Source organism: Ictidomys tridecemlineatus, chromosome 3, assembly GCF_052094955.1.
Source record: "Ictidomys tridecemlineatus isolate mIctTri1 chromosome 3, mIctTri1.hap1, whole genome shotgun sequence".
Classification (NCBI taxonomy): domain Eukaryota; kingdom Metazoa; phylum Chordata; class Mammalia; order Rodentia; family Sciuridae; genus Ictidomys; species Ictidomys tridecemlineatus.
In genome coordinates, this window is record NC_135479.1 from 96,698,971 (window position 1) to 96,711,832 (window position 12,862).

At 37.9% G+C, this 12,862-nt stretch overlaps 1 protein-coding gene across 3 annotated transcripts; it reads left to right on the top strand.

Annotated features, from left to right (window-relative positions):
• Positions 1-250: 250 nt before the first annotated feature.
• On the top strand, positions 251-12,636 carry Ccnl1 (cyclin L1). 3 transcript variants are annotated; one of them, XM_005325699.4, is made up of 11 exons: positions 298-624; positions 703-777; positions 1,061-1,170; positions 6,777-6,897; positions 8,229-8,293; positions 10,042-10,141; positions 10,245-10,349; positions 10,444-10,585; positions 10,799-10,910; positions 11,017-11,115; positions 11,846-12,636. In XM_005325699.4, exons 1-11 carry the CDS (start codon positions 328-330, stop codon positions 12,192-12,194), a joined length of 1,575 nt encoding a protein of 524 aa, XP_005325756.2. In that variant the 5' UTR covers positions 298-327; the 3' UTR covers positions 12,195-12,636. The 3 variants fall into 3 exon arrangements, with proteins under 3 accessions (XP_077899640.1, XP_005325756.2, XP_021582301.2); XM_021726626.3 differs by lacking the exons at positions 298-624; positions 703-777 and adding an exon at positions 2,868-2,940; XM_078043514.1 differs by lacking the exons at positions 10,042-10,141; positions 10,245-10,349; positions 10,444-10,585; ... (1 more) ...; positions 11,017-11,115; positions 11,846-12,636 and adding an exon at positions 8,529-9,680 and having other exon boundaries at positions 251-624.
• Positions 12,637-12,862: the final 226 nt, after the last annotated feature.

The following is a 12,862-nucleotide window of genomic DNA, read 5'->3' on the forward strand; positions in this document are numbered from 1 at the left end:
GTGAGCCGAGTTCTCCCTTCCAGTCCCGGTGGTGCGCGGCAGGGCGGCCGCCTTTCCTCCCGCTGGAGGGCGTTCCCATCACGTTCCTACCCGCCCCAGGGGCCTGAAGCTGCACTCGCGGGCGCCGCTGCTAGTCCTAGCGGGAAGCGGCAGGCCGCCGGCCACAGCTCGCGGGGCGGGGCGCAGGGACTAACCGACGCCGGCGTGCTGACGTCAGGCGGACGCGTACGAGGCGTGAGGCGGCCGGCGTCACGGAGCGCCGCGCCGGGCGCTGTTAGTCTGGCCGGGCCGCGGCTGCGTCGGGCGTGCGTGCAGCTCGCTGCGACCATGGCGTCCGGGCCTCACCCGACCGCGGCCGCCGCCGCCACCTCGGCCGCCCCCGGCGCGGGCGGCCCCGGCTCCGGCGCGACGGCTGCCACCACGGCGGCGACGGGCGGCATCCTGATCGGCGACCGGCTGTACTCGGAGGTGTCGCTCACCATCGACCACTCGCTGATCCCGGAGGAGAGGCTGTCGCCCACGCCGTCCATGCAGGACGGGCTGGACCTGCCCAGCGAGACGGACCTGCGTATCCTGGGCTGCGAGCTCATCCAGGCAGCCGGCATCCTCCTGCGCCTGCCGCAGGTGAGTGGCCGGCTGGGCCGCGGGCGGGCGGGCGGCCTAAGATGGCGGCGCCGCCTGACCGCGTTCCTCTGTCTGCAGGTGGCGATGGCGACGGGGCAGGTGCTGTTTCACCGTTTCTTCTACTCCAAGTCCTTCGTCAAGCATAGCTTCGAGGTGAGCGCCGGCGGGGGCGGGCGCGGCGGGCTCGGGCCGGAAGCGGGGGCGGGCGGGCGGGCGAGTAGGGCAGGGCGGGCCTTTGTACCCCGCGGCGCCGGCCGCCCGGAAGCGGCCCGGCCCACGTGCGCACTCTCGGGAGAGGCCTTGGCCCGGTGGTCCCGCTGGTGCTGGAGGTCTGGGTACAAATAAATTCCCCGGATTCGGAGGGAGATGGCTTTTCTTAACGCTACTTTGTAATTCAGAAGGCTAAAATTGGTCCCGTTTGGTGGTGCTTTTTCAGATTGTTGCCATGGCCTGTATTAATCTCGCTTCGAAGATCGAAGAAGCGCCCCGAAGAATAAGAGATGTGATTAATGTATTCCACCATCTCCGCCAGTTAAGAGGAAAAAGGTAAGATTGGCATTATTGAACTTAATATCTCGTTATCGCTGAACTGTACACCAGTCGTCAAATCAGAACATCTTTTTCCTCAGTCCGGATCAAAGGAAAACTTAATTTAGGTGTTAAAATCAATTTAGGAACATTGATATTAAACTATGTTGAAGAAAACTCAATTAACCAGCTATCTAAAGTTTGTAGAGGCAGTTGCATTTGTGGACAATCCTAACAGTGCTGTGAAGCCAGTCCATTGGCTTAAGATTAAACAAGAAAGGGAATACGTTTGGCTCAAGTGTGAGTGTATTCTGTAAGTTTTCTCCCCTACCCCCTCTGGAAGACTGAAGGCTGGATGTTTTAAACACTGTAGTCAAGTTAATATTGTGGCTAAGTTCTGTGTAGATTGTTATTCTACTGAAGTCCCAGTTAATTTTTTATCAATTGAGGTTGGCTTTTGTTAGAGTACTTCTCAACATTGAACTACGATATATCGCATAATACCGGATCTGAAAGGACTGCAGGATGATAAAGTTTGAAGTTTGAAGTCAAAGGGATTAAACAGGTATTTTGTTTTGGTCAGCTACAGTCTCAGTGAGTGGGTTAGAAAAATAACTCAAAAGATTGAGTTGCATTTAGATATGGCTCTTTTATTTGCTCTTGTAAGAAAATAGAGACTGAAACAGTATCTTTAGGTGTTGTGATAACCTGATAACTTATGTGGATCTATGTGTTCTTGAGGCTGTACCAAAAAGAGCTAGTTGTAGGGCTTCCTGTATCTGTAGGTGACTTCTAGCAAAAGACTATTCATGGTGTAGGTTAGCTTTTGTGTTTTCTTTTAAGGAATTGTGGTGCTGTGCTAAGTTTGAAAGGAAAGTGGTTAAAAAGGATTATAAGTTGTTTTGGGGATTGGGTGTTGGTTAGTGCCAAAATAGTATCCTATATAAGTAGTTCCTTTTGGCAGAATCTAGTTGGCAGTATTAGAATTATCTAGACAAGCATGTATTAAAGTAACTTTTAAAATGATTAGCCTAGTCAGAAAATCCAAAACATTGCTATCCAAATATTTTCCTAGCATTTTTAGTTTTTTTACATGCTTTTTCTTCCCAATCTTTTCTCAATCATCCTGTGTCCAAGATTGGAGTCATTTTTATTTAATTTTAAAATAACTTTAGTTCCATGGTGAGGAATCTTTGGGAAATAAGAGGATTTCAAATTGGTATTTACTGTGGTCTGAAATTTAATCTGCGTTTTAAGATGTGGCTGATTTCTTCAGAGTGTTGTAAACAAAATTGGTAATGTTCATTGTTAGAGGATTCTGTTTTCTTAAAGGAAGTAGTTTTCTGGTAGTATTTGAATCCTTGAGCCAACTGTTACATGATCACATACGATTATCTTTTTGAAGTTTTCCTGTGATGTCTTCCTTGATGTCAGAACAGAATCTTTTTACTATAAAAACCTTGGAATTTAAAATTATCCCTTCTGATTGTTGTGTCTGATGTAACTGTTTTTTTGGCCAATATGAGAAATACATTTTATTTCAATCTTAGAAGTCTGATTATAGCATGAAATTTAAAAGGAGTTAATTGCATGGAAGCCCTTTTTTAAAAAAGCAGATGTAAAGTGTTTCTATGCATATTACAAGTTTACTCAAACACGTAACTTGTATATGTTATTAACTTCAACTCTTTTTTCCCTTGCAACCGACTATACAGCGACCAGCTACATTTACCAAAGCCTGGGTGATGTGGAGTGGTACATAGAGATGAAGCTGTCGTCATGGCAACAGTGAGTGAAGTATCGAAAATCCCCAAGGAGAAGCCAGTGCTCTGAGAATAGGTCACTGGAATCGGGGACTAACAGGTTGGCCACTGGTGAACCATTTAGAAAAACTCCTGTTTCTTGTTATAAGCTTTTGTCTTTGCTGTCCAAGTTATTATTATAACTGTAGTTTAGTTTTGCTTTTTTTTGTTTTTCTTTTGAATAGGTTGATAGGTTGTCATTTAAAAGTACTGTCAATATTATATTTAGGTAAGCTACAGGGTGCCAGTTTGTCTTTATATATTTGTTTTAGATTAGTTTGTGCATATTTAAAAATTTTTTGTGACATTCAAAATTACTAGGTTACTACATTGTTCATGTAGCTTCTAGGTCATTGTTTTTTACTCTTGGATATACAGTAAAATCACTAGAGGCAATTTTTTAAAAAAGATTGATGCCTAGTTTTTAACCTGAGTCATTTGGCCTATTCTGGCCTATTCCCTTGCAGTTTTTTATTTTGTGAAAATTGTCTTGTAAATTTCAGAATAAATGTCTGAATTTAAAGGGACGATTGCTTTTTTACTTAAGTAATTGTATTTATTATGTATTATGGTCTTAGTAAATTAAGGGTTTTGGGGGGGCTGTTTTTCAGGAGCTGATATTCATAAGGTTTGTGTAAGACAAATTTTCAAAGACTGGTTGAACCATTCTTATTGGTGACTATTGTGATATTTTAATGTCTATAAAGTTAGAAGTTCTTAGGTGTTATTGTCATGTCATCCAGTAACTACCTGCAGTTTATTTCCGAAGTTCTATGGGTGGCGTTTAGATTAACACCTCTGTAGAATGTTGCTGTTTTGAAATAGGCAGTACAAATTCCTATGTATGAGTAGCAGTCTTCCCCTCCTATACCCACTCATCTGATTTTAGTATAGTGTCTTGAAGAACTAGTTCCAGAAAGTCTCTGATCTGGTAGCCCTGAGTAAGTTTAACCATGTCTAGACCTTTAAAGAGTTTTTGTTGTTGAGTTGTATTTCAGTTTAATTACTCCCAAGAAAATAGCTTGTCAGATAAACTTCTAATGACCAAAAAGACAGGGCTTTCTAAAATCTGAAAATTACTCTCATTTGAGCTAATCAGAAAGATCTGACAAAAACTTTAAAACAGAAAAGGGTAGAGTGCAATAGTTTGTGTGATTATTTCTAATTACTCTGGATAGACAAAGACTTAATTTTTATCTCTGAAGAGATTTTTTTTAAATGCCGCCTCTTCAAGACTGTCGACAGAAGGTTTTACCTGTTGGGGAAGAAATTCTAGTAGACTTCAGTTCAAGATTACTATGTTGCTACAAAAAGAATAATTGATTTCTAGTTGGATAAAAAGGGCTTGCTTTCTGCTGGTTTATGAATGAGATATATTTTTCTGTTTCTGAAAAAAATCTCAAAAAAGTAGTTGTAAATTTTGTTTTTCCAGCCTGATTTATGAAATAAAACCATATGTCTACAAAAATAACTTTAAAATGTCAGTAATGGGACTAAAAGAAATAGAGTGTATATTTGAATTTTAGTGAAACACAGTGGGTTTGTTTCTTCACTCTATTTTGAAGTTAAGATTTTGACAGGAAAAAAATGGAAGGAAAGTAAAAATTATGACAATTTAGATGGGATAGCTCTGAGGTCAGATTAATAGCTATAATTCAAATAAGTGTTTAGCTATTTAACTGCAAGAACAAATAAGTTCTATCATCATTTAAAGGCATCTCTTAAAGCAGGGTTTTTTTTTTTTGATAAGAGGTATAGATAAATTGGGTCAACATAAATGGATAAAACTAAGAACTTTGCCTTCATGAAACTATATTTTTGTAGGGATTTTAATGGTATAGTTTGCTATCTGGATTGCAGGGAGTTAATAATTAATTTGTGTATTATGTTAACACTGGAGGTTTTCTATCTCCTAATGCCAGTTGACAGAGTCATCAGATAACCAGTCATTAATTTAAAAAGTCAAGTCGATTTGATTTTCTAACTAATGGTAAAAGCTGAAAAATAATCTAAAGGTCTTGGGAATGTGTTCAATATAAATGTTGGTAGCTCTCTTTGTAGCCTATTGCTCTAATCAAATGGCTTTGTCATGATGCTGATATTAAGAGAGAAGTCATCCCCAAGATTGTTGGCCTTATTCCTCACTCTTTTGTAGCTGTAATGGCTGTTGAACTTAGTGACAGAAATTTTTCAGCATTAGATAATAACCAATTTTGCTTTTTCATCTTGTCAGCTCTGCCAATTTTTGTTTAATGTAACTCAATAAAAAGTATGTAAAATAATTAGAAGAAGTCAAGCATTTCAGTTTTAGACTATGTCAGGTGAGGAAAAGTATTATTTTTACTTTTTTTAAAAACTCTGATAATGTCGATAGAGGGAGTTAGTGTAGTTCATGAGGTCAGTTTTTATGTGTTGGGTGTACATTGAGATAAATACTCAGAGTGACAGTCTTAAAAATAGATGCATAGAAAAACTTTAATCTTTTGACTGAAAACGAATTGGGTGTGAGGGGAAATAAAGGCATGTTTTACCCATTCACTTATGTTGTCTTATTAAAATGTCTTTTTTGTTGGTTAGAACTACAAAAGTATTAAAAGACATAGTAAATTCCATATACTTTTAAAAAATGGAAAGTTTCATTCCTTAATGTTTCCTTAACCAAATTGCCAGTTAAAATTGTAAGACATGCTGGGCTGGGTGGTGCATACCTGTAATCCCAGAGGCTCAAGAAGATCAGGAATTCAAAGCCAGCCTCAGCCACTAAGCAACTTAGTGAGACCCTGTCTCTAAATAAAAGATTAAAATATAGAAATAATATTAAAAAGACTGGGGATGTGGCTCAGTGATTAAGTGCCCCTGGGTTCAATTCCCGGGTACCTAATTATGAGACATAAGACATTATCTTTGATACTGGGAGAAAAGAGGTGGGGTATTGTTTTCCCCTATATAAAAAAATAAAACATTTGGGACAGCATCGTTTTGTTAGTTATTTTTAAAACATTGAACCATCAACATAGATAACCTTTTATGTCATACAGGTTTTTTGAAGTTATCAAAATTTAGTCTGGCACAGACCTTGAATGTGTTCTGGTAACCTCACTATGCCCTTTGTTCTCTTCTGCATTTCATAGACATTTGTATAGCCAGATTTAGGGCTAGATGTCAGGTTACTTTTTGAATTTTGAACCTGTTTTTAAGATTTAGTATATTTCTTTGGAAATTGAGAAATCCTTGGTGTTCGTAGGTTGGTTGGTTGGTTTTTTTTTTTTTTTTTGGTTGGTTAGTAGAGATATGTTCTTGAAACAATTGGTTTAAATAAATTGTTCCCTAAGGGAAATCAGAATTAACTATTGACTGGTTTTTCAGTAGTTTTTATTTTGGTGATTAACTAGCTAAGAGTTGAATTCAAATGAATTTTTAAAGCACTGTTTTTATGAGGACTTTTTCATGCGTTATAAATCTTCAAGAGCACATTAGTTTTGTCATTGGGAAGTCTCTGGAGGCTAATGAGGTTTGTGATGATCATGATGTGAAGTTAAATCTAAGATGAAAAAAATTGATGAGGATAAATTTGAGAGTATTGAGGTGATGTCTTCTCTGTTTTGTTGGAGTTGTTTGTTCCTTTAGGAACTTAAGTCTAGATCTATGTATTTAATTAGTATAACTTGGACAGCACAAGATTAATGCTTTTAACTTGTTTGCAGGAGTTTAAAAAGCTGGTTTCTGTTGCCAATAGTTGGTTGGAAGGGAAAACGGAGATGCCACAAATAAAATTTTTTGGATGTGCAAAACAGTTTTGATTTTATTTCTTACAAACTATAGGACTCCAAGCCCCCTGATCCTTGATCAGAACTACATTAACACCAAAAATCAAGTTATCAAAGCAGAAAGAAGGGTGCTAAAGGAGTTGGGATTTTGTGTTCATGTCAAGCATCCCCATAAGGTGAGTGGTAGAATATAGAAATTCTGTTTTCGTAAGTATTAGGGCTTTTTGTAAAATTTTTAATTTACCTTGGGTTTGTTATATATTTGAGAGTTAAATTTGGTTTTAAAAACATTCTTTTGGATGTTGAGATTTATAGTAAAATGGGAGTGAAGACATAGGTTCAAATCTCCACCCTTAATTGTATGATCATAGATAACATTGATAACCTATGGTCAAGTCTATTTGCCCACCTTAAAAATAGGTGGTGATGTGTACCTTATTCTTAGGAATGAATAATGGTTCCTGCAGAAGTGCTTGGAGTGGTTTATTATTTATTGTACAATGGTCCATGCCTATAATACCAGCAACTTGGGAGGCTGAGGCAGGAAGACCATAAGTTTCAGGCCAGCCTGGGCAACTTTGCAAGACCCTATCTCAAAAACAAAACAAAAGTATATTATTTATGAGAGCTGGGTGGATTTTTGAGGGATAGCTCAGTGGTGGAGCACTTGGCCTGGCATGTGCAAGGTCTCAGTACCAGGGGAGGAGTCCTAAGGAATAAAGTGTTCAAAGTGTATTGTTTGCTCATTGTTACCATTATTAGAAGTTCATTAGTTTCTCTCATCATTTATATAGGCACAGTGGTTGCAGGAGTGGGTGCTTGGGTCAGGACATTTCTGAGACAGCAACTTAGCTTGGCTGTACTGTTTACTGAGCCCATTAAAAGAGATCTCATTTTCTCCTTTGTAAGATTGTAAAATGGAGTGAAGGTAATAGGGATCTGCAAACACTTGACATGTAAACAGTGTTCCAGTTTTTTTTTTTTAACATGCAGAATGTACCTTGGGAGATAAGATGAAATAGTTTAAACAGTGCCCTTTACAAAGTGAAGTTTGTTAAAAATACAAAGTATTCTTGCTGGGCATGGTGGTGTATGTCTATATTCTCAGAAGCTTGGGAGACTGAGGCAGGAGGATCTCGAGTTTAAGCGACCTTAACAATGTCGAGGCACTAAGCAACTCAGAAATACAAAAAAGGGCTGGGGAATTGGCTCAGTGGTTGAGTTTCCCTGAGTTCAATTCGTAATATTCCCCACCCCCAATATATACATGTATATACGTAAAGTATTCTTGTTAAATTTTTAACCATCATTTTTCTCCAACTTTGGAACATATTTCTAATCTAATAACTCATTGAATCTCAGGTGCACTTTGGATTGGTCTATATTTTCTGCAATTTAGAGAAATTAGTACTTGTATCTAATATTTGCAGTTACTTTGAAATAGAATTCTATACTCTGCAAGGATTGTCAGTATGCTAAATTGAATTTTTTCTCCCTTGTCCTTTAGATCATTGTTATGTATTTACAAGTCTTAGAATGTGAACGTAATCAAACCCTGGTTCAAACTGCCTGGTAAGTTCCTTTATTACATTTCTTTCCTAGCCAGGAAAACAGAAGCAGAAATAAAGTAAGTTTCATTTTCCCTTTCCAAAATGAGATGAGTTTGTTTTGGGGCTTTTTCTTTTTTTGTTTTATGACCAAAAGGTAAATAATGCTTATTTCTGCTTCCTGTTTTCTTGGCTTGACTAATTACTTTAAATGGAGAACTCAATTTAACTTTGTTCTTTTTTCTACTCTTTAATTAAAGGGTAGTCCATGATGGTAAGTCATAGAACTCTGCCCTCTGCACTTCAGCCCATGACCTCAGGATGGCCTGATTGGCTGCCCTGCTCTCCAGCCAATCCAGTGCAAGCTCTCATCCGAGATTCACTGAAGTGGTCCATATCCATCTGGCAGCATCTTCTAGTTCTGTCGGGGTGTCAAAAGGATTTGTATATTTGTTTCTAGAAGTAACTATTCAACATGCCTATGTATTTAATGTATACCTGTAACTATCAAAATGAATAGTTCATTTTTGATAGATTTTGTTGTCCAGCCACTATGAATTAAATGGTTTTTTAAATTAGGAGTATGAGTAAATCTCTACTTATAGTGTGTATAGCATGAATTCTGCCAAAGGAGGCTACAATGAGTAGCTTTAAATGGACATCAGTGCCCATGTTGGGTTAATTACAGCTGCTGAGCTTTTGCAGACAGTAATATTAAAAAGAAGTACTTCATTTTTAAAAGAAAAGCTAATATGACTTAAATGCTTTTGAACTTGGACCTTTGAGATACAGATATAAGACTTGGAAGCTGGCTAAGGTCAAGCAAGGAGATTGTGGTTCAGTCACAATTCTCTTAAGATTGTTGATATTCAAGAATTAAGTTTTATATTCTGGATTTTTCTACTGAGATGTCTTTTTGACTGCCATGAATCTTTTGGACTCAGTAAATATTAATAATAGAAAAGTCTCATTGCTTTTATGAAATGCATGATTTTTTAATGTATTCTATAAAATTTTAAAAGTTTTAAATGGATGACAGGATTTTTAAAAGAAATAATCCATTTAATTTTTGTTTAAGCTTTTAAAGAATTTGTAAGATTTCTTTGTTAGTTTAGGAATATTGTGGGGGAAGGTTTACTAAAAATTTCAGCTGTTTATTTAATCAGTTTATTGCTTTTATTTATATGCTTAGTTCCAAAAAAAAGGTATGTAAACAAGGCCGTTATGTATACTTACTGCTCTTCATTTTCTACCTAGGTTTGTTGAAGTAGCTTAGTTTTCTTAATTTTAAGTGTAACTTGGTGAGTTCTTACTAAAAAATGCCTTTTTACCCCTGTCACAGCATTTTGAGTTTCTGAAAGAACTTGGTTGACACTGCTTTTCATTGTGGATAAAGGAGAGATGGTCAACAATTAATGGCTTGAAGTATTATTGGAGTGGTTTATTGTTCCTGAAATTAATTATGTCAAAATTAACTTTTAGAGCATTGTTTTTTTGTAGAAATACATTAAAAGAATTTAGGGGTAAGTTCTGTAAGGGATAGTAAGATGAAATTATTTAAAAGGTCTTTGGTTTTATATAGGACAACTGAAGAATGGTCCTGGTATTCTACTTCTCATTCTTTGAGCTAAGGATTGTTATATGCTAGAATATAAGAATGTAAATGTATAAGAGAAGAAAAAAGAATGAATTAGATTGAGTCTCCAATATAATGTAAGCTTCAGAAGAACTGGTTTGTTTATATACAAAGCTTATAGTTGAAATATTTTTCAGGAATTATATGAATGACAGTCTTCGAACCAATGTTTTTGTTCGCTTTCAACCAGAGACTATAGCATGTGCTTGCATCTACCTTGCAGCTAGAGCACTTCAGGTAGGTATACACAATCTGTTTTGTTCCATGTGATAAATCTCAAGTTACAGTGATTCCATTGAACACCAGCAAAAGTTTGAAGCATTCTCTCTTTCTGGCTTAGATTCCATTGCCAACTCGCCCCCATTGGTTTCTTCTTTTTGGTACTACAGAAGAGGAGATCCAGGAGATTTGCATAGAGACGCTTAGGCTTTACACCAGAAAAAAGGTGACCCTCTCTACTCAAGTTGGTGCTGTTTTGTCAGTCAAGAAGCTAAAAGACTGTAAAGAGGAAATACTAACTTCATTTTTTTCTCCAACAGCCTAATTATGAATTGTTAGAAAAAGAAGTAGAAAAAAGGAAAGTAGCCTTGCAGGAAGCCAAATTAAAAGCAAAGGGATTGAATCCTGATGGAACTCCAGCCCTTTCAACCCTTGGTGGATTTTCTCCAGCCTCTAAACCATGTAAGACACATTCAGGATTAAAATTAAGTTGTGGCATCATTGTTGCAAAATGTCAGCATTTAACAGTTGCCTAGAAACAAAAATATTAAGCTGTTTCTATTTCGCTGACAAAATCTGATAAAGGTGATACTTAGAAGCATAGTGTTTACATTTTGAAACAACTTTGGCCCTGTTAAATCCAGTAGTTAATGTGTCCTTATTATGTTGTCAAAGCATCACCAAGAGAAGTGAAAGCTGAAGAAAAGTCACCCATTTCCATTAGTGTGAAGACTGTCAAAAAGGAACCTGAGGATAGACAGCAGGCATCCAAAAGCCCTTATAATGGGTGAGTGCTTGAATTGGAAACTGGTTTGAGGGATCATATTCTTGCTTTCTAACATGTTCAGTATGTAACTAAAATGTGGTGTTTTTTTTTTTTTTTTTTTTTGAAGTGTAAGAAAAGATAGCAAGAGAAGTAGAAATAGCAGAAGTGCTAGTCGATCAAGGTCAAGAACACGGTCACGTTCTAGATCCCATACTCCAAGAAGACAGTAAGTATATGATGCCTCAGGAAGGCATCTTATTTGGAATCTTTAGAGGTTATCACTTTAAAATACTGAAGACAGATTTCTCAAAGTTAGGCTAGGATTAGACTTTTCTGGGGTGAGGCATGGGTAACCAGGGATTTAACTCAGGGACACTTGGCCACTAAACTACATCCCCAGCCCTATTTTTTTGTATTTTATTTAAAATAGAGACAGGATCTCAATGAGTTGCTTAGCACCTCGAATTTACTGAGGCTGGCTTTGAACTCAATGATCTTCCTGTCTCAGCCTCTGGAGCCGCTGGGATTACAGGTATGCACCACCACTCCCAGCTAGGATTAGACTTTGTTTTCTTTGGTGATTGGTGGGGAAGATTATAGGAGCTAATGTCTTAATAATTATTAACTGACAGTCAAACTAATGAATCCTTCCTAGTCATCTTGAATTAGACTATTAGCTCCTTCTGGCTCTTTGAGCGTGTGGGAGATAGTCTGTAAAAAGTATAACTCAGAATGCTGTAAAATGCCAGTTACTCAAGTTTTCCATAGAGTGTACACAGTATGCTTCCATCTCTGCCAGGGACTCTGGTGGGAGAGAAGTGAGGGGTGGAGAGACTTATTCTGGCTTATCCTTGATGTTACAGCTGATTTTTTTGGTGCCTGTTAGTCAGCACCAATCGATACAGTCTGTTCTCTATAGAAACTGAATCTAAACCTCAATTTTTTATTATCTTAAGTTATAATAATAGGCGGAGTCGATCTGGAACATACAGCTCAAGATCAAGAAGCAGGTCCCGCAGTCATAGTGAAAGCCCTCGAAGACATCATAATCATGGTTCTCCTCACCTTAAAGCCAAGCATACCAGAGAGGATTTAAAAAGTTCAAATAGACATGGTCATAAAAGGAAAAAATCTCGTTCTCGATCTCAGAGCAAGACTCGCGATCACTCAGATGCTGCCAAGAAACACAGGCATGAAAGGGGACATCACAGGGACAGGCGCGAAAGATCGCGCTCCTTTGAGAGGTCCCATAAAGGGAAGCACCATGGTGGCAGTCGCTCAGGACACAGCAGGCACAGGCGCTGACTCTTCTGTGAGCCGGCATCGGTTCCTGGTTTTACCTATCTGCAGCGTGATGGATGGACTCAATCAAAACATGAAAAGCAAACTGATTAGGATTCGATTTCTTAAACCCTCTAGGTCTCTAGAAACACTGAGGACATTTTCTTTTGAAAAGAACTATGTTAAATTTTTTTGCACATTAAAATGCCCTAGCAGTATCTAATTGAAAACCATGGTCAGGTTCAATTGTACTTTATTAATAGTTGTGTATTGTTTATTGCTATAAAAACTGGAGCGTGAATTCTGTAAAAATGTATCTTATTTTTATACAGATAAAAATTGCAGACATTGTTCTATTTAAGTGGGTTATTTGTTTAAATGATGGTGAATACTTTCTTAACACTGGTTTGTCTGCATGTGTAAAGATTTTTACAAGGAAATAAAATACAAATCTTGTTTTTCTAAATTGCTTCAAATATCTTATTTAAATAAATTATTAAAAAGCAAAATTTTAGTAGTAAAGTGGCTGTACTGATTTTTCTGACACACTTGTTCTTCCCTCCAGTACATGTAGTTTGGGGTTATTAAAATGGAATTCTTTGCGTTGCAAGTGGTTTGTAAACAGTCTTTATATAGGAAAAGCAAATGGGAATGGCTCAGTAATATTATGGCTCCCAAGACTCAAAAGCTGG

Excerpts from the sequence above, each read along its gene's own strand:
- Ccnl1 (XM_005325699.4), top strand. The coding sequence starts at position 328 with ATGGCGTCCGGGCCTCACCCGACCGCGGCCGCCGCCGCCACCTCGGCC. Across the intron at positions 6,898-8,228 it reads ATGTCAAGCATCCCCATAAG|ATCATTGTTATGTATTTACA; the intron begins GTGAGTGGTAGA and ends CTTGTCCTTTAG. Across the intron at positions 10,911-11,016 it reads TCCAAAAGCCCTTATAATGG|TGTAAGAAAAGATAGCAAGA; the intron begins GTGAGTGCTTGA and ends TTTTTTTTGAAG.